At 39.8% G+C, this 25,507-nt stretch overlaps 1 protein-coding gene across 2 annotated transcripts in view; it reads left to right on the top strand.

Moving 5' to 3' along the window:
- MKLN1 (muskelin 1) overlaps positions 1–25,029 on the top strand; it is a 105,949-nt gene extending 80,920 nt beyond the window's left edge. For both annotated transcript variants that reach the window (XM_085213313.1, XM_085213385.1), the window contains exons 15-18: positions 4,318–4,457; positions 6,532–6,634; positions 14,607–14,661; positions 16,454–25,029. In XM_085213313.1, the coding sequence (XP_085069439.1) occupies positions 4,318–4,457; positions 6,532–6,634; positions 14,607–14,661; positions 16,454–16,575 (420 nt within the window). In that variant the 3' untranslated portion in view covers positions 16,576–25,029. The remainder of the gene's footprint in view (positions 1–4,317; positions 4,458–6,531; positions 6,635–14,606; positions 14,662–16,453) is intronic.
- The last annotated feature ends 478 nt before the right edge of the window (positions 25,030–25,507 follow it).

Below are 25,507 nucleotides of genomic sequence, written 5' to 3'. Positions count from 1 at the left end.
CACAAACAATTAACATTTTCAATAAGGAATGCTGGGAATGTCATTGTTTTCTTCTCTCTTGTTGGGAATGTTTTTCTCTTCAGAGAACTACTTGGCAGGGTGACATGAGATAAAGCCCTGGTGGGAAGGGATGCCCAAGAAAGCTGGTCATTATTCAAGGTCCATCTCCTCCAAGCCCAGAAACATTGCTTTCTAAGAAAAAGGAAGGCAGGCAGGAATGCCAGCAGGCCATCATGTATCAAAAAGGAGCTCCTGGACCTACTTAAGCTCAAAAAAAATGTCTGTAGGGAGTGCAAGCAGGACCAGGTTACTTGGGAGGACTACAAAGATGTTGGCAGAGCCAAGAATCAGGTTAGGAAAGCTAAAACCAGATCTAATTAAATCTAGCTAGGGACATAAAGGGGAACAAGGAAAAAATTCTTCAGATACATCAGTGATAAAAGGAAGGCCAGAGAAGATACAGGCCCTCTCTGGAAGGATACTGGAGACCTGGTCACAAGGGATATGGAGAAAGCTGAAGTACTCATTGACTTCTTTGCCTCAGTCTTCACTAGTAAGGGCTCTAGCCATACCACCCAAAGTGCCAAGGCAGTGCTTGGAGAAGAAAGATTTGTCTACTATAAGTGAAGATCAAGTTCAAGACTATCTAAGAACCTGAAGGCGTGCAAGTCCACAGGACTCGATTAAAATCCATCCACAAGTTTTAAGGGTTCTGAGGTGGATGAAGTTGCCAAGCCACTGTCCATATTTGAAGTGTCATGGTAGCCTAGGGAAGTTCCCACTGAGTGGAAAAGGGGAAACAAAAAACCTATTTTCAAGAAGGGAAAATAAATAAATAAAATACAGAGGCCTACAGGAATCCACAGCCTCCCTGGGCAGCCTGTTCCAGTGCTCCGTCACCCTCGCTATGAAGAAGTTCCTTTGCAAATTGGTGTGGGACTTGCCATGCTCCAGTTTTTTGCCATTTCCCCTTGTTCTGTCCCCAGAGAACACTGAAAAGAGGTTGGCTGTGTCTCTTTGACATTCTTCACTTAAGATTTTTATAAACATTAATCAGATCCCCTCTGAGTTGTCTTTTCTCAAGGCAGAATGGACCCAGTTCACTCAGCCTTTCCTCGTAGGGAAGATACTCCAGGCCCTTTATTATGTTTATGGCCCTCCGCTAGACTCTCTCCAGGAGATCCCTATCTTTCTTGTACTGGGGAGCCCAGAACTGGATACAGTAGTCCAAGTGAGGCCTGACCAGAGCACAGTAGAGGGAGGATCGCCTCCCTTGATCTGCTGGCCATGCTCCTTTTAATTCACCCCAGGATCCTATTGGCCTTGTAGTCCACCAGGGCACACTGCTGGCTCATGGCCAACCTGTCATCCACCAGGACCCCCAGGTCCTTCTCCGCAGAGCTCCTCTCCAACAGGTCATGCCCCCAACCTGTCCTGATACTCATAGTTATTCCTTCCCAGTTGCAAGACGCTATACTTGCTTTTGTTAAACCTCATCAGATTTATTGCTACCCAGCTCTCCGGTCTGTCCTGATCTTGCTGAATGGCAGCACAGCCTTCAGGTATGTCAGCCACTTCTCCCAGCTTTGTATTGTTGGCGTACTTACTGAGGGTGGGCACTCTCTCCTCATCAAGGTCGTCAGTGAAGATGTTGAACAACACCAGACCCAGCACTGGCCCCTAGGGAACACTGCTGCTAATCTTCATCCAGACTCTCTGCTGCTGATCACCACCCTGTGAGCCCTGCCAATCAGCCAGTTCTCAACCCACCTCACTGGAGTGGGTGCAGAAGAGGTCCATGAAGATGATTAGAGGGCTGGAGCACTTTGCCTACAAGGGCAGGCTGAGAGAGCTGGGACTCTTCAGCCTGGAGAAGAGAAGGCTCCTGGGCCTTTCCAGTATCTGAAGGGGGGCCTACAGGAAAGTTGGGGAGGGACTTTTTAGAAGGGCATGTAGCAACAGGACAAGGGAAAATGATTTTAAACTGGAAGAGGGTAGATTTAAACTAGATATTAGGAGGAAGTTCTTTACTGTGAGGGTAATGAGATACTGGAACAGGTTGCCCAGTGAGGTTGTGGATGCTCCCTCCCTGATAGCACTCAAGGCCAGGTTGATGGGGCTTTGAGAAACCTGGTCTGGTGGCTGGTGACTGCACATAGGGGTTGAAATTAGATGATCTTAAAGGTCCTTTCCAACCCAAACCATTCTATGATCCTATGAAAGTATTTGAACTCAGCTCTGTTAAGAATCTGCTGTAACAGGTGCCTTTATTTCCTCTGCATGTCAGAAGCAAAAGTCATTCTTTAGCATTATCTGACTTTAGTGGACAAATACTAAGTTGTACTTAAAATTGTTCATAGTGTGTACATGAGTGATGAGCAGATTTAGAACTTTGTGCATGTTAACGCAAACCCAAGGATTAGGTTACCATAACTTCATTAACCTATGAATTTAAATCATGGTGACAAATTCACATCAACTTTCAGGGATGTGATTAAACTGTTTTTAAAATTGGTTTATTTAGTGTGAAACAGCCTAAACTGAAAAATATAATGTATGTTTATAATTTCATAGTATGCTATGGAATTTGGAAAAGCTTGTGGATGGAAGGAGAAGTTTAAGGAAGAATAGGTGCAGCTTCTATGGCAGTGTATGGCAGTGTTATTATTTGTCTTCCCTGAGCATGTTAATGATAGATTATAAATACTGATCTACCCTTAATTGTTTATTTTCAATGTATAAAGTAAGAGATTGAGATTGATAGTAGAATTTTCTCAGTTATTGTGAAGCTTGCTAAATTGTGGCAGTTGTTCAGCATTATCTGAAGAGCTGTTTGATGTGCTTGTTTTGAAGAGTCTTATTTTTAGAAACCTCTGTTCAAATGACCTTTCTAAACTCCTCTTGATATAAATAAGGAGAGCCTACATCAGTAGGATGTAGAATACATTGTTTTGAGTGATTATTTTTAAAGCGGTGGAGATAAGTAGCCTATTAAACTTCTTGAACTTCAGTATTTGAAGACTCTTTGTCATGGTTAGTATCAGCAGTTCAGAGCCTGAAATATGAAATGATGTGAAAGAGGGGGAAAAAAAAAAAAGTGAAGAAATACAGTCCTTTGTGCTCTCTTTTTCCTCTCTCTGTCTAGCCTTGCCTTTCTAAGTTGTTGTATTCTGAAATTATCAGAAGGTCTATTTGAGCTACCTTCAACAAAAAACGGATTTTGCATACTATGCAGTGTTTCCAGGGTTGGTCTCTCTGGATTACTAGAACTCTTGAACATGATCAGTCACAGCAATGGATGTGACATCTGGTTCCAAATAAGATTTGTATTTTCCTTTTCAGCTATTCCACTCTTCTTAGCATTACAATTTTTCTCAACTCTTAACATTATAGTTATGTCTTCTTATTTTAATTCCTCCTTTGTGCCCAGGCAGTGCATCAAACACCTTGCAGCTAGACTGATGTATTCAGGTGAAATAAGTCTGCCCTTCCAGAGACAATGGAAATAAATCTGTCTTGCAGAGAAAAATAAGATCTTGGGAGCTTCCAGGACATGTAAGAAGACAGGTCTGTTGTGTCGTCTCCCAAGATTGTGCTGGACTGGGCTAGTTGTCACTTCATTTTGAGCATCTTTAGGACTTTCCCCCATTCCCTTTTCCAGGGGCCCTTGTGTTTAGAGAACACTATGATCTCTTCTCTGACTCAAGGAGAAGACTACTTACCTGAGCTGTATTGCCTTCAACTCTTCGTCTTCATCAACAGTGCTTTGACTGGATTTAAGAATATTAGTCCAGAATGTTTGAGTCTTACTTACGAGCATAGGTATTTCTTATTTGAAGAGAGAGTCTGGTTGCTGGAGTAATCTCGATTTTTACATATATGTGTATATATTTAAGTCTGCTTGACCTAAATAGAGAGAGGCATTATTGAGGTACCTTAATTTTTCCTTGCCTTGTGATGGGGATAATTTGGTGTCTTTGAGAACAAGATTGGAAAAGAAGTTTATAATCAATCAGTTTGGATATTGTTTGCTCTAATTTGAACAGAGCAACAAGAGTTGGGTGAGATCCTCTTCTGCTCATATTATCTGCTTGAAGATTTATCATGCTTATAAGTTTTTCCTAAAGAAAGAGATGGCCTGGTCTGTGGATGTCTTATTATCTTACATTTTAAGTGCTTTAAGATAACCTCATTTTCTAAGGGATAAAGTAGGGATAATAAAGCTCATAATAAGTTGGAGCAGCTTGTCCAAAAAAGAAAGAGTCATTGTCTAATGAATATATGTAAACAGTTAAACTTCTTGATCTTCGTCTATAGGTTCATTATTTATTTGGAGGAAATCCTGGCAAGTCCTGCTCTCCAAAGATGAGATTAGATGATTTCTGGTCTCTGAAGCTCTGTCGACCTTCAAAGGAATACCTGCTAAGACACTGCAAATACCTCATAAGGAAGCACAGGTATAGAAACAAAAGATGTTCTGCAATTTTCTTTTCAAAAATCTCTAAGTTTTAGCATCTTTAAAAATCTCTGTATCCTGGAAATGGTTGTTTCACTTCACTGATTATATGGCGATCTGCAAATTTCCTGTTTATTTTTGGTTAAGAAAAAATAGTTCAATATTAAAAGCTGTTGGGCAAATCTAAATGATAAAATTGTAATCATTTACTTCACTCTGGTTTTATGATGTTATTCTGAAGCTAAAGTAAGTCTTGACTATCGTGTGAGGATTTGTGGAGAATTTCTCGATTTCCTCTTCACTCTGCTTCTCATCAACATGTGTACTGTCACCTCCCAAGGAAATATTTTTTTAAAGCAGTGTGATAGGAGGTAGTGACAGCTCACAAAGATGTTAATGAAGTCTGGGGGCTGAATTCCTTTGCACATCTGAGACTTATCTGTAGTGAGGTCATCAATGTTTCTCTTTCAGAATCACTTGAAAGATCTCGCTTATGGGGAGTTCATCTGCACTGTGATACCTGCACTCTGGGTATTTCAGAGCTGCCTTTTATTTGCTACTTTAGGAAACAGCTTTTCAAAATCAAGCTCATGGTCTTGCCTTAAGCAATAAATTGTAACAGTTAAAGAGTCTTTCAAGGTTCAGCAAATTTTTTGAAGCCAATAGATATATCTTCTTTCTGCATTCTTGATGAGAATACTTTGACCTCCAACTCTTGGCAGAACCAAGGGTCAGTTTTTACTTTTTTTTTTTTTTTTTTTTTTTAACTTCCGAGGTAGCAAGCAAATTGCTGTAGTAGACTTTCTGGGTGAGGCCTTTTGCAGGTTAGCAATGCAATATTTGTGAATACCTACAAGAACAAATCAAAATCTTGCCAGTAATCTGGGAGGTTTACTAACCGCTGTGGTTGTATGCAAATACAGCTGTACTGCCTCCAGGAACAACTCTCTGTTACATGTTTTCACTTGATTAAGTTGCACTCAAAGAAAACATTGCTACATATTGTCTGGCAGAAGCTTGGATTTTATGCACTGTGTTCGTGTTTCTTGGCGTATATCAGGGAACTGAACGTACCAGCTAGGAATCGGTATGATGGCTGCTTTGCTGGAGCTCTCTGTGGCAATGTCCTCTAAGAGTATCTGTTTGACTATTTGGAAGCAATAATGTTGAATTACAAATTGTCATGTAAATCTGGTAACAGTCATAATCTTTCCTTTCTGAGGCTTAAGTCCAAATCTTGAGATGAATTGAAAATTTGAGTTACAGATGTCCGTTGCTATCAGTCAGGTAGTTTGAAATCTATTCAGTATGACTTACAAATAAAAGACCTTGTGTTCTTCTACAACATTTGATATATGGCTGTTAAGTAATTGAGAACATGTTTTTAAGGTTCTCATCACTGGAATCTAGAATTATCTGAGCTATTTTCAGGGAAAGACTTGATAACTGTGTATTAGTGATTTAGAAGGCAACAGTATAATACTGCACTCAGCAGATAGATGGTAGGAGGAAAATAGGTAATTTTAAACCTCTTCATTTCCAGACTTATTTACCCAATTCAGTACTCTAGGGAAGCAGCTCTCCTCATCAAGAGTGCTGAGCCCATAATCTTGTTCTGGCTGTATGTGTTTCTTCAGGAATTTGCAGCAGTTAACGTTTCTCCTTATTAAAAGAAAATGAGAAAATAATGGTGGCGATGCATGCCCAAATTTTACATTTATATGTTCTTTCTAAAGGTGGGATGTCAAGTTATTGAATCTGAGGATTTTTGTTCCCATTGTTCCTTCTTTTGTTGTCTGGCATAAGCAGGGAGCATTCTTCATCTTTCATTTTAGTCAGGCTTCTGCTTGGTCAGGAATCTAAATATTCCTTACACCCTCCAAAAAAAACCAACTTCTGTTTCAGTCTGCCTTAACAGCACATACCCTAGTAAATGTGATGCTGAACTGCCATTAATACTGCATTGTTTGGAAGTATTTGTCTAAAAGTTTTGTAGGCTTTGCTCTATGTAGGAATACCTGTATTTAGTTCTGAAGAATGTAGTAGCACTTAAGTTTTCTATTTCTTCTTCGCAGGTTTGAAGAAAAAGCTCAGACTGATCCTCTTAGTGCACTGAAGTACCTACAGAATGATTTGTACGTAACTGTGGATCACTCAGACCCTGAGGAGACAAAAGAGGTAATGAACCATCCTTGTCTTAGTTATAAAGAAATATGAACTGTGCTTTCACATTCTAGCACAGATATTAAGTTTCTTAAATTTTGTTTATATTCAGTTTGAAAAGCTCAATTGGAACGTGATACTTCACTGTATTGTATTTTCTCCACACGAAAGATCATGTTACTTTAGAAACAGGCATTTTACAACTATGTGTCCAGATAAAATAGGATTTCTGTTTATAATAGTGAAGACTAAGCCTTTGTTCTATTTCCAGCATACTCGTGTGTATTTTGGGAACTTTAATTGAAATGTAAACTCTCTGAAATGTCATAAATCTGTGGTTGGTTGCATGAGGGGGAATAAAAACACCTATTCACTTTACATTTTGGCTTGTCAATATCAAATAGGTTGGGGGTAGAAAGAGCTTTCCTTCTACATCATATGAATTGCTAGAAGCAGATTGCAGATATACATTGCTTGCTAACTTTAAAACTCCTATTTCTTCAGCATTTTGAATATTATCTAGTAGACTTGTTCTTTGATTTGTTCTAGAAATTTGCTCCCATTTCCTATTTTGATTTCTCTACTGCAGTATGTGTCACTTTACAAAGTGATTTAAAGAAATAGTGTGAAGTATCAGATAAGTTTGGTTGACTTCACTCTCGATTCATGTCTACGTGGAACTTGCAGCAGCCAGCTTAGTTGTACAAGCTTTCAAACACTCTTGATGGTTAGATGAAGAAGTGGACTCCTCAGTTCTTACCCTCTTCATGCATTACTCACTGTGGAAATAATTTGACAGCTCTTTTCATAAAATTCAAGTAGGAGAGTGGACTCTTGTTGCTCACTGCCAAGCCTCTGAATAAAGCCACTTAATCTGGTTTCAACTCATTACTTTGTCTAAGAAGTGATCTTTGTACAGGCACTGAAAATTATATTTGGTGTGGAATGACTTTGCATATGCACAGCATAAAAATGTAGAGTTAATAAAGTGAAAAAATATGAACTACTGTTGGAATCTTGGAATTGATCAAATTTAATTGTTATAAAATTCTGGTTAGGCTTCATAAACTTCTGGTCCAAATAAAGTATAAGTGTTGTGCCTGTAAGTTTTGTTAGGTGATTTCTCGCTGAAACTGTCCCATATCAAGTATTCTCATATTTTGAATCTATTTCTAGCAAAGGAAAGACGAAGAACAAATAGTCCTCATTTTCCTTAGCTAGAAAAGGAGATATTTCCCATATTTCGTGGGGGCTTTGCTAGTTATGCCTATTTTTTAAATGTGATAGCGCTTTCACCTTCTTATTTGAATCTGTAATAACCTAATAACATGAAATGACAATTCCACTGCTTGCTTTTCAAGTTACCTGCCATCTCTCTCTGCAGGACGTGGAATTGTCCTGTGCTCTTTACTTTCCCTTTCTGTTTGTGGCATATCCATGTTCTAGAAGCTTCATCATGTCTGTGAAAGCCATGTGTGTGTTTGGCCAGCTTCTCCTAAAAAGATCTTGCATCTGTTGGCTGGGTGTGCCTTTTTATTGCCTGAAGAGAATGTGCTTGTGATATGATCAGTGAGTGTCTTTCCTTCTAGTTCATGCAGGTATCTGTCATCAGCTTGCGTACATGGAAAAATAAGGAATCCTTTAATACTCTGTCTTATATTCTCATTTCAGTGTGTAGTACTGAATTTGTCCACTCTGTAAGAATGAAGAATTTGCCTAAATGCATGGACTCCTGAAGTTCTGGGGAAAAGTAATAGCTGTATCTTGCAGAGTATAGTTAGAATAAAAAGTTTAAATAATAAAAGTTTGACAGAGCATGCTAGTATTCTGCTCATTAATGATCATAGAATCATAAAATGACTTGAGTTGGAAGGGACCTTAAAGGATCATCAAATTCCAGCTCCCTTGCTGCTGGCACGGTTGCCAACTGCTAGATGAGCTGTACTGGACCAAATCGCACAGAGTCCCATCCAACCTGGCCTTAAACACATCCAGGGATGGGGAATCCATAACCTCTCTGGGCAAGCTGTTCCAGCACCTCATCACTCTCAGTGAAAATCTTCCCCCTGACATCTCATCTAAATCATCCCTCCTTTAGTTTAAAACTATTCTTCCTTGTCCTACCACTATCTACCTGTGTTAAAAGTTGTTTTCCTTCCTGTTTTTAATCTCCCTTTAAACACTGGAAAGCCATAATGAGGTCTTCTGGCAGTCTTCTTTTCTAAGCATATAAGCTCAAGTAGAACAAGCCAAATAAATGAATATATGTTGAACCCTTTCCTTTCTCTGCAAGCAGAATTCAATAGCTGCCGTGTAGGTCTGCCAAATCAGCCCATACCATTCAGCAGAATGAAAGCTTTAATTCCTGTGGTATCTGAAAATTATTTAACAAATTCCAGGAGGTTTTTTTTTTTTGGTTGTTTGTTTTGCCAATTTTGCTGGTCACAAAACTTTATTTGTAAAGCTTTGTACACTGGAACAGATCTGCTGGGTCAGAGGCTTAGAGCTACCACTGCACTGGTAGTAACTGGGTGTATTTCCAGTTGACGTCAATTTACCTTCCGGTTATCACATTGAGTTGGCTTTTTGCTCTGGCATTACATCTTCAAATAGCTCTTGTGCTTTCCAGAGGACTGACGCAGGCTTTTTGGATTCCGTATCAAATTGCAAGCAGCAATTTCATTGTTTATTTCAGCACAGACACCTACGTACTCTGTCTTTATTTGTAGTTGAGATAGTCTTAATATTGAGAGCTGTGTACCTGATTGGTTTGTTCTGTGCAGTCTACAACCAGTGAAGACTGTAAGGCTTCCAAGTATGGCAGATTTTAAAGAAATTAGTTTCTCTTTTCTGTGTTATTCTCCTTCTCTATAGGACTGCTCTTAATTTTGGAAAGGACTAAAATGAGTTTATCCTTGATTCTGTTACAGTTTTATAGACTGGTATGATATTACAAGCAGAATTTCACTTCAGGGTAAAGCTTACTTGTTTTATAATAGAAGTGATTTTTTCAAACTCCGTTAGGCAAGTCTCTTCAGCTGTTTTGAGTTAAATGCCAAAGAAAATAAACAGGCTATTCTCAAAACTTACTTTGGCAGTAGTAACCAATTTTGTTTAAAGTAGCATGAATGATTGACAGTAGGAACATACATCAGATTTTCCTTCCTTTGTTGTGAATTTTAGCAATGTTCATGAGATGATAATTTTACTTTTTTTATTTATTACTACACTGTGAAGCTGTAGATGCCTGCTAGGAGGTAGGTGTCTCATAGGTGCTTATTTTAATAGCCACAGGCTGTATGTCAAATATATTTCTGCTGTTGCCTGCAATTGCAGATTAGTTCTCTTTAACTGTGTTTCTGCTTGAAATCATTTCAACTTCTTCAGTTCAGCATTTTCAGATCAGTTAATCTTTTCTGTTTACTGGCTGTGACACTGTGCAAGGAGAGTAGATTTCCAGAGCACATGGAAGTCTATCTGTGCATCCTGGCTCATTAGGAGATGAAAGTTGGATAAAAGACTGACACTGGGAGTTCTTGACATTGGAAAAAAAATCTGCCAGAATGAATGTTCTGTTTCATATACAAATAGATGTGCATTTGGTGATATTTTTTTTTTCCTAAATTGAAGCTTTTTTTCCTAATTTAAGCTTTTAAAGACAAGAGTGATCGAAACTGAAATTTAAAATGAATTCCAAGTATTTTACTTGTATATCATGAAAAAATAGATGATACTAAAGCATAAAAACATCAGAAAACACACTTAGCCTTGTGTGTGATCAGCTGAACACTGGAATGATCAAACCCAAAACATTGCTGCTGCTTTACTTGCAGTCTGTAGAAGAAATGAAGAGGCTACCAAAAAATGACCAGCGCTGCCCAAATAGAACAAGACCGTTTTTGACAATGAGACAGATTTGCCTAGTATGAAGAAGAAACTTAAGCTTGTTTCCTTGCTTGCCAAAACATAGGTACCAAGTGCAAGTAAAAGCTGAAATCTGTTTTTCCTGGACTGTGGTGGGAGAAACTAACAAGAACCTGGAGGCTAATTTGAGACCTGACTAATTTGTAGCCTGGGGCTGGAGGCCTCTGTTCAAGGTTCCTTTATACTTTCCATTCTTGAGACATTTTCTTTAAAAAAAAAAAAAAAAAAATTGCCAGATAAAAGCCAGCAGAGCCCAAAAGTATTGCTTAGGTCTGCATTTGAGTGAAATTTCTGGGAAAATTTAAGCCCAAATAGGAAAAATAGTTCTAGGAAGGAGCTAAGAAAAGCACACTTCTGTTCTTCATGTCCTGCTGTGATTCTTTGTAAAGCCTCAAGCTCTGAGTGCTGCAGGAGCAGAGGTTTTGGAGCCAAGGAGTCTTTGAAATAAGTGTTCGACTCTCCCAGACTTCAGCTTGTGACAGCTCCATCCTCAAACAGCGTAGGCCTCTTGTTTCTTCTTTGTGCCTACACTACGAGGCGCCATCCCAACAGAATCGGTCAAAGCTGAGAAACTGCTTTGTGCTGTGATCTGAGCACTCAGAATGCAGAACTTCTGGAGGAGGAATTATATCTATCTGGTACAGCCCCTCGAGTATCCCAAACAGAATTACTGATCTTCCCTTTGCGCAGACAATAGAGGTGTGCGGCAAATACAATAAAACGTCTATGGGTTGTCGCACAGTAGAATTGTATTTTTGCTTTAGGTAGAAACCTGGGTGAAATATGTAAAACTGATTAAAGAACGGTAATACTGGAAATACGAATAAGTTGGAAAATACTGGAATTAATATTAATTATGCAGTCTTTAATTAGGCTTTTCTCTGAAAGTGGTTGTAGAACCTTATGTTAGTTGTCTTACATCTCTATCTCTGAGGAACCCTTGCATTAGTTTAGAAGGAGGATTGGATCTCTGAGAGAGTACTTAATTGTGTAATGAGGTAAACTGTTGTCTTTGCATGGAGGCTTACTTTGGAGTAGATGAAGCCAACATGGTGAAGGGATTGTCAGAAAAAAAAATTGGTGGTGGCATGATTAAAGCAGTTGGATGCTTCTGTTGGATAGTTGGATAATTGAATTCTGGTCCTGCCTCTGTAACGGAGTTGTTATGTGACGTTAAGCAAATCACTTTTTCTAGGTGGTCATTAATTAGCTCTTTCATTTGGGAGAGATCTGATATGCGATCTGTTGAAGGCTTTGCTCTTCTAGCTATAAATGAATTCAGTAAATGCTGCTTAAAGCAAAATGTTTTGGGGGGAAAAAAAAAAAAGATGGTAGTTTCAAATTGGGGACCCAGAATGAAGCAAAATATGAAATACTATCTGGTAGGATATTAATTAACAGAAAAAACGAATGCAGAAATTATTTTTTTATAGTGTGTTCAGAAGTATATGAAAAAAAGTTGCATTGGGTATATGCTATGAATGGTGTGTAAGAAACATGGTCTTCACTTGGCAGTAGCAATCTTATGCATTAAGGAAAAAAAAATGGGGGTCCTTTGGGAGAACATTGTATAGTTGGTACTTTAATGCAAACGTGGTGTGCCAGCATAAAGCTTCAGTGCTGTCCGTAATTGATGTTGGTAGCATACCTGCTTGACTTTTCTATCATAAAGTGCTTTTTAAATGTGAAATGATGCATAAAGTATCATTTTTAAAGCAAAAGTAAACACAACTCTCAAGGTTAACAGTGGCATCAGTGAAGGAAAAAAGATACTCCTTTCCCCAGAGGCTAGAAAGGAACTCATAGCAGCAGAAATTCATCACTCAAAGTGCGCGAAGAGTAGGATACTTGGTGAAGGGTCTCTTCAACTGATTTTTGGTCTCAGCTCAGCAAGTTACTACCTGGATTGTGTTATTTGATCTCTAGGAACTGAGTACCTGAGACCCAGCCCCAGCTGGGGTTTACTTCTGCTTCTGGCTGAGTGGCTGTGGTCGCTGGGGGAGGAGGGGGAATCCCTCAAAGCTTGTGGTGTCTGCATTGTCCCCAGAGCTGGCTTAATGTGTCACCAGGCAGCTTGGCAGCAGGCCAGTAAGGCACTTGTTTGCAAGAGGAAGATAGCTAGGACATGGCACTTTATATCAGAAGCACAATGGATTTGGCCACTGGTTTTATTGGAACTTTTGGAGCTATTTAAACTGGGCTTCTGTTTAAGGATGTCACTGGTGCAGGGCCAAGCAAGTCTTAAAAGTTTCGATTGCAGCGAAGTACGCATGTAGCAATGCAGTCCCTTTTGATTTTGTGTAATCAGATCCCTCACCGAGGGAATTTAACCAACTTCATCACCCCTATTCTGCAGTTTGTCAATTCTGTATCTTCCCAACTTGTTCTTAAATGCCTCTCTTAATGTCTTCTTGTAATAGCCTCCACAAAAATTTACAAGTTTATTCTGACACGCTGCAGTCCTTACTTCAGGCTGCCTTTTTCTTGATGGCAGATTGAATTTTGCTGAAGGTTTTTTTTGTTCTTGCACTTAGTTGTAGGTTTACCTTTTCGTAAAAGGCTTTTACATTTGCCACTCATTGCTCTTTCATCCTTGGGCATTCTTCTGGGGAGGCTGTGCAACCCTGACTCTTTAAACTGTATTGACAGAGCTTGATTTTTAAACCACTTGATTTTTCTAGCACTTTCCCAATATGCTGCTAATTGATATAGGGCGTTCGGAGTTTGTTGCCGTATTGTGGATGAGAATTTACAAGCCTTGGAACAGCGGGAGTACTTGATTTACTTGAAGACCTGACTCCTTTTCATTCATTTTCTGCTGTATTTGTTATTTTTGCAATAGGCCGACAATGATCTATTACAGCTCGCAAATGTGTTTTTGCAGTTCTGTTTTGTATGACTGATTATTCCTACGTTTGTTGATTTGCACTTGACCCTAGTGAATTGCATCTTGAACCATCGTTATATCCTGGGTGAAACAGAAAAACAGTCTGAAGCATGACTGCTTCCATGCTGGCAGTATATGCATGGCACGAGGCCTGTGGGCTGAATGAATGTGTCCTCTGCTTTCAGACACTGTTCCTCTTCTATGATTCATGGTTCTGTTTTGATATCAAACCTCTCATGACTACCTCCAGTAAAGTTACTTGGCCTATTTGTTATTCCCTGCTAGCTTAATCTCAGCGATTTCTCATTAATTTACCTTAAGTATCATATAAAAGCATTTGAAGTCCAATGAAAGTCGAGATTAAAAAAAGAGTCCCATGTTCTATCCCTATGGCCTGCTGCCCTACTGTAGAAGAAATCAGATTGATGTGATACAACTTATTGCTAAATCAGCATTGATTGCTACTTGTCATCTTCTACATTATTCCTCTTTTTTCTTTTTGAAATTAAACTGATCAATATCTGATTTCTGGTGTTCTCTTTGCTCCTTCCCTTTACATATTTTACCCTTTTTTCTTTGGGCCATATCACCATACAGAAAATAGAGAGGAGACAAAATATTGCAAGCCTTTAAGGGGATTGGCTAGTTTTTTGAAGATACATGGCAAAGCACTGAGCTTTGCTTCAACATGAGGAACTGAAAACAGCAGCTGGGTGCAGAGGAAGCTAATATTCACTGTCAATTGTTAAGATACTAAGGGATGAATGTGTTACTTAATCCACTTTTACTCTTAATTCTGATATTCCAAGCAAGGAACTTTTTTTAAACTTTAAAAGACCTTGCCTCAAACAAGGTTGTGATACAAGCTGTTCTTCAGAAAGGTTATCAAAATGTAAAGCTTTTGATGTGTTAAAACAGTTCACGCTGCACTGTACCAGTTACCCTTACAATGCTGGTCTAACTCAAATCTCTAGAAGAAAACATTTAACGTGTGCTGCTAAGCTGTGTTGTTCATATGAGAGCATTGTCTGCTATTACTCACGTGCATGCAACAGTAGTTTTAAGGATTATGCAGAGAATATCCAGCAACTCTAAAGCCACTGTTTGTTTGTTTGTTTTTTTGCCAATGCAGTTAACAGCATTTTTTTCTTTCTTCTTCCACCTCCTGTTTTGCAGTTTCAGCTTCTTGCCTCAGCATTATTTAAGTCTGGCTCGGATTTCACCACTCTTGGTGAGTATTGTCTATCAGAGGAATCGCATGAAGAATGTTCCCTCTCCTAAAGATCATTACTGTTAGTTTCTTCTGTATGTATTTTTTTTTTTTAACATCATGCTCTTGTGAGTATCGTGAACCTTTTTCAGTTTGAAAATGCATAGGCATTTGAAAGAGTATAATGACCAGTGCCCAATGCCTTGAGCCCATATTTAAAACATCTGTCACCAGTGCTTTTAAATCCATGCCTCTGGGGATCATTTTGTGTCTCTTATTACATCTGATGCGTTACTGTTGCCCAAATAAACAGAAGCTTTGGTCAGGATCTTGTCATGTCACTTTGGAATCTCACAGCATGGCTACAGCTCTGTTTGCTAGGATAATTGCAATTCCTGGAGTAGTTTAGTTCATTGTGTTCTTTGCAAAATGAGTATTTTGGGCAGGATGTCAAGAGTGAAGAAAGCAGTGGCATGTAGGTCTGAAAACAGGAGGTCTGAGCCAAAGCCATAATTTGTTTTGCTATTCTATCCAGTTAACTGCTTTAAACAGTTCAGATATTAATCCTGGGCAAGCTATAGGAAGACTATTGGTGTAATTTGCATTCTTGTAACTGTGTTGCCAGCCAGCTGCTGGGCTCTAGCTAGGAGTGGAGATTGCTTCAGTTTTGACAAACCATGTATATCCCTATGGAAGAAATTGAGGAAAGGATAAAGCCTGCATTACCTGCCCTGCTGGATGAAGAAGCATTGCTGACTTTGGGGAGTGCTACCTAGTTCATGCTGTTGTTTGAAATATGTTTTTTTAAGGGAAGTAAATGCTAGTTTTCAGGGGAGTGTTTTGATTTTGTTTTTCCCCTCTCCTAGTTCTCAGTGACCTGAAAGATGAGTTAGTTTTTCCCACATTAACACCACTGCGTTCTACAATACAGTGCTGTATTCAGAGATTGTCTTTAAAGATTGGAGGACACATGCATCAAGTGGTGCTCCTAAAACAAAACAACAACCAACCCCCCTTGGTTTGATTAACTTGGTTGACTTTGATTAACTGAAAAGTGAATTAAAAAGCATTCCTTCGAGATACCAGTGGTTTAAGTAGTACAAAGCAGAGGAAATTGTTGTATGCCCACTCTATTGTTTGTGCTGTTGATGGTTTAAGTATGAGGATTTGGATAAACAATGCTGCCGTGGTGGACTAAACCCTCCCTTTCAGGAGGAGGCACTTCACAAAATGATTTTGCAGAGACCTTGTGCCAAGATGCAGGCTGGGTCCACAGTGCAGCCCAGCGATTAAACAGCAGCTCTTAACTCAGGATTCCTACCATTAGTACAGCTTGTCTCAAGAAAAACTATGAGCAGTGTGAGTACCAGTTCTGGCTAAGGCAGTCATGAGATAATGAGGAGGGCCTGAGGACGGAAGAAATGAGGCACCAAATAAAAATAACTACATGAATCTTATTTTCTGGGACATCAGAGCAGTCCCCTGAGGACTTTTGCTTCCCTCGTTTCTTCAGGACTGTCCACAAACTTGACAGCTGTTTGCCTACTACTTTTTATGGCATTTTGATTTTGGTGTGGATTTGGCTTGGAGTGACATGAACTCTATGTGCTTACATGCATACAGTAGTGGGATAAGAAGCTGGCAGCTCTGTTAGTACAATGCTACGGATGTTAGCTGGACTTTAGTCAGGGACAAAAACGCGGCAGATAATTAACTTCCATTTAGAATGGAAAGCCAGTGTATTCCACAACTAAATTGAGCATTTAATGTAGTAAGCACTGACTTGCTTTCCTTTTTTTTTTTCCTCCCCCAGGGTTTTCAGATGTTGATCACACTTATGCGCAGAGAACTCAGCTGTTTGACACATTAGTCAACTTCTTTCCGGACAACATGACCCCTCCTAAAGGCAACCTGGTAGACCTCATCACGCTGTAACAGAGAGCGATCACTGGACATGTGGAAGAGGGGAAAAGCATCCATTTTCAGTATTTTAATTTTTTTTTTACTGCATCGATTGACTGCTGGGATGAAGTAATATAGTAACCCCTAGGTGTTTGAAAGGGGTTTTATACTTGTATGGTGAATCCCTAAAGCTTTTCCCTTGGAGTAGGTTAATAAAAATGTAACTGACATACTTCTGACTAAATATATATATATTTTTTCTGACATTGAATTTTGAGTTAGCAAATGTAAGGAGAAAAGAGAGGGGAGGAGAAGAAAATAAAACCCCATCGTGCAGTGATCGCTTTTCCCTCTAGAGGAAAATTGAAATTCGTGGGCTGTCTGGAATTAAAGATGATGGGTTTTATTTTGGATTTCAGGGGAAAGTGGGTGGTGGTTCTTTGTTCATTTGTAGCTAGTCATGATGTATTGCTTTGTCCTACAAGTCCATCCTCAGCAGCTGAATAACTTGGCAGCAAGACACTGGCGTGTGTTGAGGTAACAGTAATATATGTGTCTTGAGTCTTGTAATCGCAGGGTGTCATGTGAAGGGAGCATGTGTTACAAATTGTCTGTCTTCTCTTTCGAGAACCTGGCTGGCAGCAGTGTCTGATTGCATTCGATATCTAGTCTAAACCTAAATGCCTAACTTCTGTTCTCTGGAGCCTTCCACTTAGACCTGACAGTCATGGGGGAGCCTCGGAGAAGCTGTCAGAAAATGGGGGTGGAGGGATTGTCTGCATGGGCTCCTTTTCAGGGATCGCTCTGTTTCCAGTGCCATGCTCTCCTGATGGAAAAACTCTGCAGGTCCTCACAGCGCTCTGCAGAACTGGGTCTTCCATTCACACACCCAACCTCTGCAACCTGACTCCAGGTTGGGTGTAGGATTTCCGAAGCAGATTGTCTTCGTTTACATACACCTATGCTTTTGTGTGCATTTGTCAGTGTGTAAATGTAAAGAGGTTTGCTCCAAACAGCTTGTCTTCTGTTTGTGTAGTGCAGTTTCTTTACTTTTAAATGCATTTTAGACCTTGCTCTGAATGTGAAGGAGGCCTTTTTAGCATAAACTCCTTTAAAAAGCAAGCTGATGCATATGTATAGAAAATATATTCTTCTTTGCTGAAAGCCTTCTTTATAAATAAGGTAAGGGCTTGGTGCTGCACTGTAAAGTGGAATGAAGGATACTCATACTGAGCATTAGCAGCTTTTTGCGTTCAGTGTCAGTAAGCATTCAATACAAAACTGGCTGTTGTAAATCGTATATGCAACTGCAAAGCTTTATGTCCAGAATTGTTCGTGCCAGCAGGGTACCATTGCTGCACTCACTACGGCTACACAGCTCCTGTTGAACTTGATGGAAGTCCTGTGTGTGTGCAAAGATGATTTGAACTCTTGAAATAAAGAGTTAGTGAAGTGTCTTTTCCAGAGCTTGAGTGTCTGCTTGCTTTGATTGCATTGTATTGCCTCTTTAATCATGTTCTTTGTGCAACTTCCGTAGTTCTGGTATGTTAGAAATAAATTTTAAACCTCCATGCTAGTGATTAATCACCCAGAAAGGAACAATGCGTTAGAGGTTGGGCTTTGCTTTGTCTTCAGGGAGGAGTATATAGATGCAGTGTTTTAAGTAACCTGTAACTTGAGACTGTTTAGAAATTGTATACTTCAGTGGTCAGCAAATCAGATGTCTGTGGAAGAATACGCAGTGCAGTAAATGAAATGTGATGAAATTGTTTCTTTGAAACGTGGTATTTTTTTTTCCAGTGACATGGAAAGTTTTTAGGTGACTGCTAGGTTTTATGCTATGTTTGCAGTTGCTTTGTTAACTAAAGTAGAGCCTGTGCCATAGGAATAGAGATACTGGATGTGCTAACCTGGGCGAGTTTTCCTTACTGAGGCAAGGTTTCCATTGAGATTGAACTGGACACATCTCACACAACCAGCTAAAATATTGCAACCCTGGAGTACTTTTCAGCCTCAGCATAATTGTGAGCCCAAAACTAGATTGAGGAGCTGTGGTGAGTAGGTGGTGGGAGTTCGGAAATGCTAAAGGCTGTGTGAACAGTATTGCTGCTGAGCTGGTTTGTATTACAGAAATTCAGTCAAAACTCACTGTCCTCAGAGGTACATGCAAATCCTGGCAGCCTAGCTTTCTTTCTGTACCACAGAATAAATGAATTCCTTGTCTGAATTAGGGAAGCATTGTTTCTATAGGATGGACAATCCCAGTTAATGAGAGCACTTCAGGATGATCAAATATTGGTCCACCTTTATCCTGAGCCAATCGATTTCAGCTCATACGAGCACAGTTTGTGGATTCCAGCTGGTGATTAACCAGCAGAAACTATTTGCTCAGCTTCTGGGTATTTGTTGAGCAGCAGAGGCACCCTGTGGCCAGAGATGTTAATCCACAGTGAGGGCTTCTCATGACTTTGCCTAGGGTATTTCCTGGTTCTGTGTGCTCCTACTAAATGATTTCTTAGCATTGGTATATACTGCACTACCTGATTTAAAAAAACAAAAATTCTGAATGGGGAAGTATTTAAAAAAAAAAAAAGAAAAAAAAAAAGACAAGGAGCAGAAAGATACCGATTATGTTCCAGGAAAGTGATAGATGTGATCATTACAGAGATGCTGAAGTACAACAAGAAAAAAGAGCCACCTGAAAACATTTTGCAGTGCAGTGCATGCAACATTTCAAGTGTAAAAGAGCTATGGGAGAGTTTTTCAAGCCTCCCCTATACTGCTTGCAGGCTGTAACAGAGACCACTCACTCTGTAGCATAAAGACACGCATGCTGTATTTGCCTTTATCATAATGTGACTTTATGCAATTTTTATACAATCTTTACATTACAGTAATTTATTTCTAAACTGTGTTAACCTGCAACATTATTTTGTGGTCACCAAACTGTTCTTTATGTGAAGTTACTGCTGTGAAGTAATATGATTTCCTTGAGAAATAAAGCCCTTCAGGTTTGATTTTGGCCACTTAGATTAGGCAAAATTAATTGAGTTTGTTAATGCTTGCGTTCTATAGCCCCTCATGGTGATCACAAGGCAGAAGTCCTTCATATTTCTTCAACATGACTTCTGAAGAGAGCGCTGATATCATAACATGACTTAATCACGTTTTCATGTGTCAAGTGGCAGAAGGACTCGCTTAGGTGGTGGTGTAACAAATGAGGAGAGGATGGCCACCTCCTTGCCCTTTTCTAAGCCTTCCATTAATTAGCATTGCTCCTGAGGTGATCTGAAAACTGTTGCAAAGTGGTCATTGAAATGAGCTGTAGTTTTTCTCTTCTGGCTCTTTCAAGGATGATGTATAAGCATCCCTTCCTTTTGGTGAGTGTAATGAGGAAGCACAACTTTTGTGTCACAAAAGTTCTGTTTGCTCTTTCTCCGGGCACCATCCCATAGGTGTAGTTCACATAGTGATACTCAATCATGTGCATAAATGTCTGGGTTTCGGTTTTGCTTGCCCTGAATTGCTTTGGACACACACAGGCTTGCTCTAGCTCAAGGGTCAAGAGGACTGATTTTTTAAAATAAGGGCATGACATTACTAATTGATATGTGAAGTCCTGGTTGGAAAGATTTTTCTCTCACAAGTATTTGCCTAGTGCAATAGCAGCTAGGCTGGAAATAGGGAGCATTCCTAAAGAACACACTGCAGCTTACCTCTGAGAAGTCTGTACTAAAACAAGGATGGATAGGCTTCATTTAAATTGCTGAACTGTTTTGGTTGTGAATTATACTAACAGAATCACAGAATGGCCCTAGTTGGAAGGGCCTGAAAATTAGATGATGGAGAAGTGTTAGTAAATGACTCACACCCACCTATTTGCAGGAATGCAGATTCCTTTCAGAGGTATGGGGCTAGTGGCAAGAGGTCGCAACAGTTTCATCTGTGTTTTTCTTTCATAAGCAGCACAAGTGTCAGGGTCTCCATTAGCTATTTCTTCTTCCAAAACAGACCCCTTCCAGGCATAGTGATTACCCTGGAAGAGTGTTTTCTGTGTGGTTTTGTGGAACAGCTGTTTTCTGAATCGTTTTCCTGATGTGTGCAAATTTTTAGAAGGGAGTTTCCTTTGTCACAGTGCTGTAGACCAATCTTGCCCTGCTGTGAAAACTTGCACTTGTGAATGCTGCAGGCAGTGAGCAATAAATTTAGAGCAGTACTCTGAAAAACTTGAATCATCTATTTTTTTCTTTTCCCTAAATTTGCTTTTACTGTAATAAAAGACACATAACTGCACTTGTTTCAGATGCAGAAAGGTGGCAGGTAGCAGTAAAAGTACAACTGTTCATTCTCTTGGTGCCTTCTGTTTTTCAGAATTGAGAAGGACTTATCGTAGAGCTATTGGACTTCAATGCTCCTTCATCTCCGTACATGTAGTGATTCTGTTGATGTAGTGCTGTGCTGCTTTTGAGGAAAATGACAAAAAGTATTACATATGTTTCTATCCAGAACCTTTGTATTTAGAAGTGGAAAAATGTCTTGTGAGGCATTGATCCCTGGTTTGTGCGCTTTGAATTTTAGCTTATTAGTTGTGGTTGGCTCCGAGTTGAAGAATATTTGGCTGTTGTCAAGAGAAGCCCTGACAGCAAAACTAATTCATGTGCTTCTCTGGAAGTTCTTCAGCTGTTTTACAGCTGTAATTGTCGCAGAAACAGAGGTAGGCCCACTTTAAAACAAATAATTACCACTGTTCTGATCAGGAGAAAGAACAGAACAAAGAACATAAGAAACAGAACAAAACACAAACAAACAAGCTTGGCCATGCTTCTTCTAAGTATGAGTGGAAATTTTGAGACGTCTTTTTTTGTGAAAGGAGGATTTAAGAACAGCTATGTGATTTATTCTTGATACAGATTAATAGTAGTACATGAGCTGTAAATATTGTTGAAATGCAAATATACTGTTAGTGTATCTAAATGCCTTTGGCTGTGGTAGATATGATCATGATATCCCATCATGGAAAGGTTATGCTAGAAGTATTCAAGTTGTGGCAGCAGTTTCAAGGCAAAATCCCTTTTTTACTTAAAGGTTCCGTTATAATGAGAACCTGAGCAGAAGAATTAAGTTTACTGTACTGAAACCATTATAATAATACATGGCTCAGTGCTTGGTTAAATTGATTCCACATGTTTTATTTGTAGGTAATGCATCTAAACCCAGCTTTAGCATGACTGTGGAGCCAGCTAGTTACCTGCTTGTTGCCATTTGAAAGTGAGAATGAGAAATCATCATGGTTGATGTCAGCACGTGCTTTTGGCATTCTGGCAGAGGTCAAAGAACTGGATGGATTTCTGGGTTATCCATAAATGCTTTGGTTTTATATGTAAACCTCTGCAGACAGTAGTGGTTGTGGGTTTGTATATGATGCCAGCTGTATGTCTTGAGTCTAGAGGTCTGCAAGGCAGAATCTACTGCAAGTATGGATCCTAAAGGTAACATTGCTGCTGTCTCCTTTGCTTTTATGTGTTTGAACTCCATTTGTCAATGTGATGAACTCCAAATTCTTGCTGTGACCCAAATTGTGCCCTGCTTCTGAACATTTATAGCCACAGACTTGCAACATCTGTCAGTATATCACATTAGTACCTTGAAATCTGAATTTATACTTGGTAGAAACAAAGGTGTATGTTATCTCAGCCTCCAGCTGTTTGCTGTAAGGCAGCTCAGCCTTTACTGATGACCTGGAAAGTGTAAGTATTTGTGTGCTGTCAGAAATTGGTGTGTACAGCTCTAGCACAGCATTGCAGTTTGTTCTTGAAAAAATCGTGGTGAGTGAAGAGCTCTACCAGGTTAGGTTTTGGTTTTGCTACTACTCTAGAAGAAAAATATCTGAATCACAATGTTTTCTCCTAGAACTGCTGTGATAAATCCTTTCCTCTTGTCTGAGCCTTGTTTATTTTGCATAGCAGCTGGAGTGTGATAGCTGTTTGACATAAGGAGAAGATGGTAGTAGCAAGTTCATCTCAGTAATTCTTCTAGGTTTCTAGCACTTGCTTCTGTAATCCCAAATCCCTAACCAGTATAGACAGACAGCAAGTAGTTGGTGTCTGATTTATTTCCATAGTGTAGGACAAAGGGACATGAGAAGTGGACTTGGGATGATGCTGTGATGATCACATGAGTGTGTTTCGGATGTGATGCGTATTTCATGGAAAGACTTGACTCTTAAGTAGCTCAAAATTAGAGCAGATTTTCTTTACTCAGTCTGGATTTTCTGGTTCTTTTTAAAATGGGAGTGATGCAAGACCAGGTTCTTCTAGTTCTGGAGCTTCATGTTGGGCTTTGGCCCTCTCTGTCTGTCACAGTCATCATAAAGATGAACACATGGGACAGATCTTAAGAAAGATTTCCAGCCCCCTTTTCCAGTCTCTCCAACAATTGCAGAGAGGCCAACCAGGCTTGAACTAAAACATACTGAAAGTTTTGCAGCACAATCAGCTGTGGGTCTCAAGACTTAAAGATTGTTAGAACCTAAAAATGCCCTGAGCTCTCTAACAAAAGCTGCTGGTGGAATTGAGGGAATGTTAGCTTACTTTTTAATTAATATGATGGTGAGAAGGCTAGACCAAAATGGTGACTTCAGTAGTTGCAGTCTTCTCAGCTTCCCAAAAGTCCAGTGGATATATTTTCTCGTTGCTGGGATGAAAAACACTCTTTGAATATCCTGACTTGGTAACTAGCTGCCTAAAGGATTGAATCATTTACATCATGTTTCATTAAATACAAAAGTGCTGCAACGCGTCAGTGGAGTCTCTTCATTGAAGAAAACTGATTATTTTTTTTCTGAAGCCTTGAAAAATAAATCTCAACTCTTAGAAAAGGAAAGTGACTTTTATCGCTATCTACTTCCTTAATTGCAAGTCAGAATTCACTGAAAATAGTCACGTTTGAGTATTGGCTGATCTTCATACCTCTCCATACACCGCAGTAATACACAGTAGTCAAGTTGGATGGCTTGGTTCCCTTTGCCAAGCACTGCAGAGGTCTCCCATGCTGATAAGAACTTCTATATTGATATGACTATTACATTTTTCTGACCATGGAGGACAGTTGTGCTTAGTTTCCCCTCTTGTCTGCTATGGCAATTGGAAAGGCACTCTTAACAGTGGAAGCCAAATACTTCCTTTCTTCCTCCTCATTCCTAGCCTCTCCCCCTCTCCCTTCGTTTGATGTTTTGATGTGCAAAACACTTCTCACTTCAGAAGCTGCAGCGCTGGGTTGTGGAAAACAAAACAAACCCTAGTTATTAGGAGCTGTTGCTGTCTAACAAGGCTTTGTTTTCTGTGTTGTCTTCTAGAATGCTCTCCCCACAGCAGGAAATGAGGGGATGCTGGGGAGACCTTCAGCCAGAGGAAAGAGCTTAATTGCACAAACGTATATGTTCTTGGGAGACTTGTGTTTGGAGGTCCAAACCTTGCATACTGCCTTGCCTAGGGGCAGAAAATTAAAGCCCTTTGACTTATTCTCAGTTAATGGGAGACCATGTTCCAGTCTTGGTGGTTAAATCCATCTTGTATGTTTAGATGTTGAGGTCAACGTGCTGCATTTTAGAAGTATGAAGGAATCGTGATAAACATGTTCCTGTTGAACTTTGTACTTTGAAAACACTGAAACGAACTACCTCTCTTAAATGCAATGATAGCATAGGAGTGTGGAGTTGGACACAGCTAAGCTGGCTGAGCTCACACAGTCACCTGGTCGGGGTGCATTTTCAAGCTGTTTTGTTGGTTGGAGAAGAGCTGCTGCCTCTCATTAGCACTATACAGTGTGGTGGTCTGTTTGTCTGGATTTTTGATGTTTGTTTTCTTGTCCTCTACACTGTGTGGTCCCCCCAAAATGAATATCCTTATGTAGTGCTTGGATTTGTGAGCGTCAACTCCCTATCTAGCGTCTGACCTTTTTCTCTGTTTTTGGCATCTGACCCAAAGCACTTGCATTCCTGCAGCACCCCCCCAGACTCTGCTGTCCCTCTGAATTCCCTTTTTACTCCAGCTGTGGTCTTGGGCACCTGACCTCAGGAGAGCTGAACTGGAGTGCAGCCCTGGGCTTGCAAGGAGCATCCATGGGAGAGAACACTGAACTGCATGCATCTTTCAGTGAGCAATTCAAACACTGACTGGTCCTGCACTGAGCCCCAAGATATGCATTTACCGTGGTGGTCACAGGCATCATTCCTGGACTGTGGTCATTCCCCATCCCTGCCTTTTCTTTACAGTTTAATGGATTATCTTTGTTCAACCTGGAATCTTAATTTACTTCCTTGGCAAAAATCATCTTTGATTATCTGTGGGTTGATCTGAAAGCCCTGTGCTGTACATAAGTGGATGAGTGATATGAGGAATACTTACAAATGTAGTTATGATGTATGTAATGTACATAAGGAGAGAATGTATTTTGTTCTTTTTTTTCTTAATAAAAATGTATATGCTAGCAAGAGTGTACATTTCAGATCTGTTTAACATCACTTATTTTTGAGGATGGAAAAATTGTGAACACATTGAGCGGTGCAGATACTGTCAAATTGATGGTGTGTTCTGTCTGGATAGCAGGCACTGTTCCTGCTGGGTGAGTCTGCCCTGTCCTCTGCACTGCGGAAAAGCTGAGAAAACATCCTGTTCTGTGAAAGCGATGATTAGCTGGATCTGTGCTCCATAAATCCACTGTGTGCTAGCACTTGCAAGAACTTCTACTGGGGAGGAACACGGTGCTAGAACACAGATTGATGCAAATTGCTGACTTTCAGTACTTAAATCAAACCGGTTCCCTTTTTTTTTCTTTTTCTTTTTTTGTCCTTGCATAAGTGGGAACATGTTCCATCCAACCTGGAACAAAATGTTTTCTTTGGGTTGCAAGGAGGCACATGGAAGTGCTGCACTGCCCACATTGCTGCTGCTTTGCCACTTTGGCT

Source organism: Meleagris gallopavo, chromosome 1, assembly GCF_905368555.1.
Source record: "Meleagris gallopavo chromosome 1, MGAL_WU_HG_1.1, whole genome shotgun sequence".
Classification (NCBI taxonomy): Eukaryota; Metazoa; Chordata; class Aves; order Galliformes; family Phasianidae; genus Meleagris; species Meleagris gallopavo.
The sequence above is the reverse complement of the archived record's forward strand: the minus strand, read 5'-3'. Positions and strand labels throughout refer to the sequence as shown.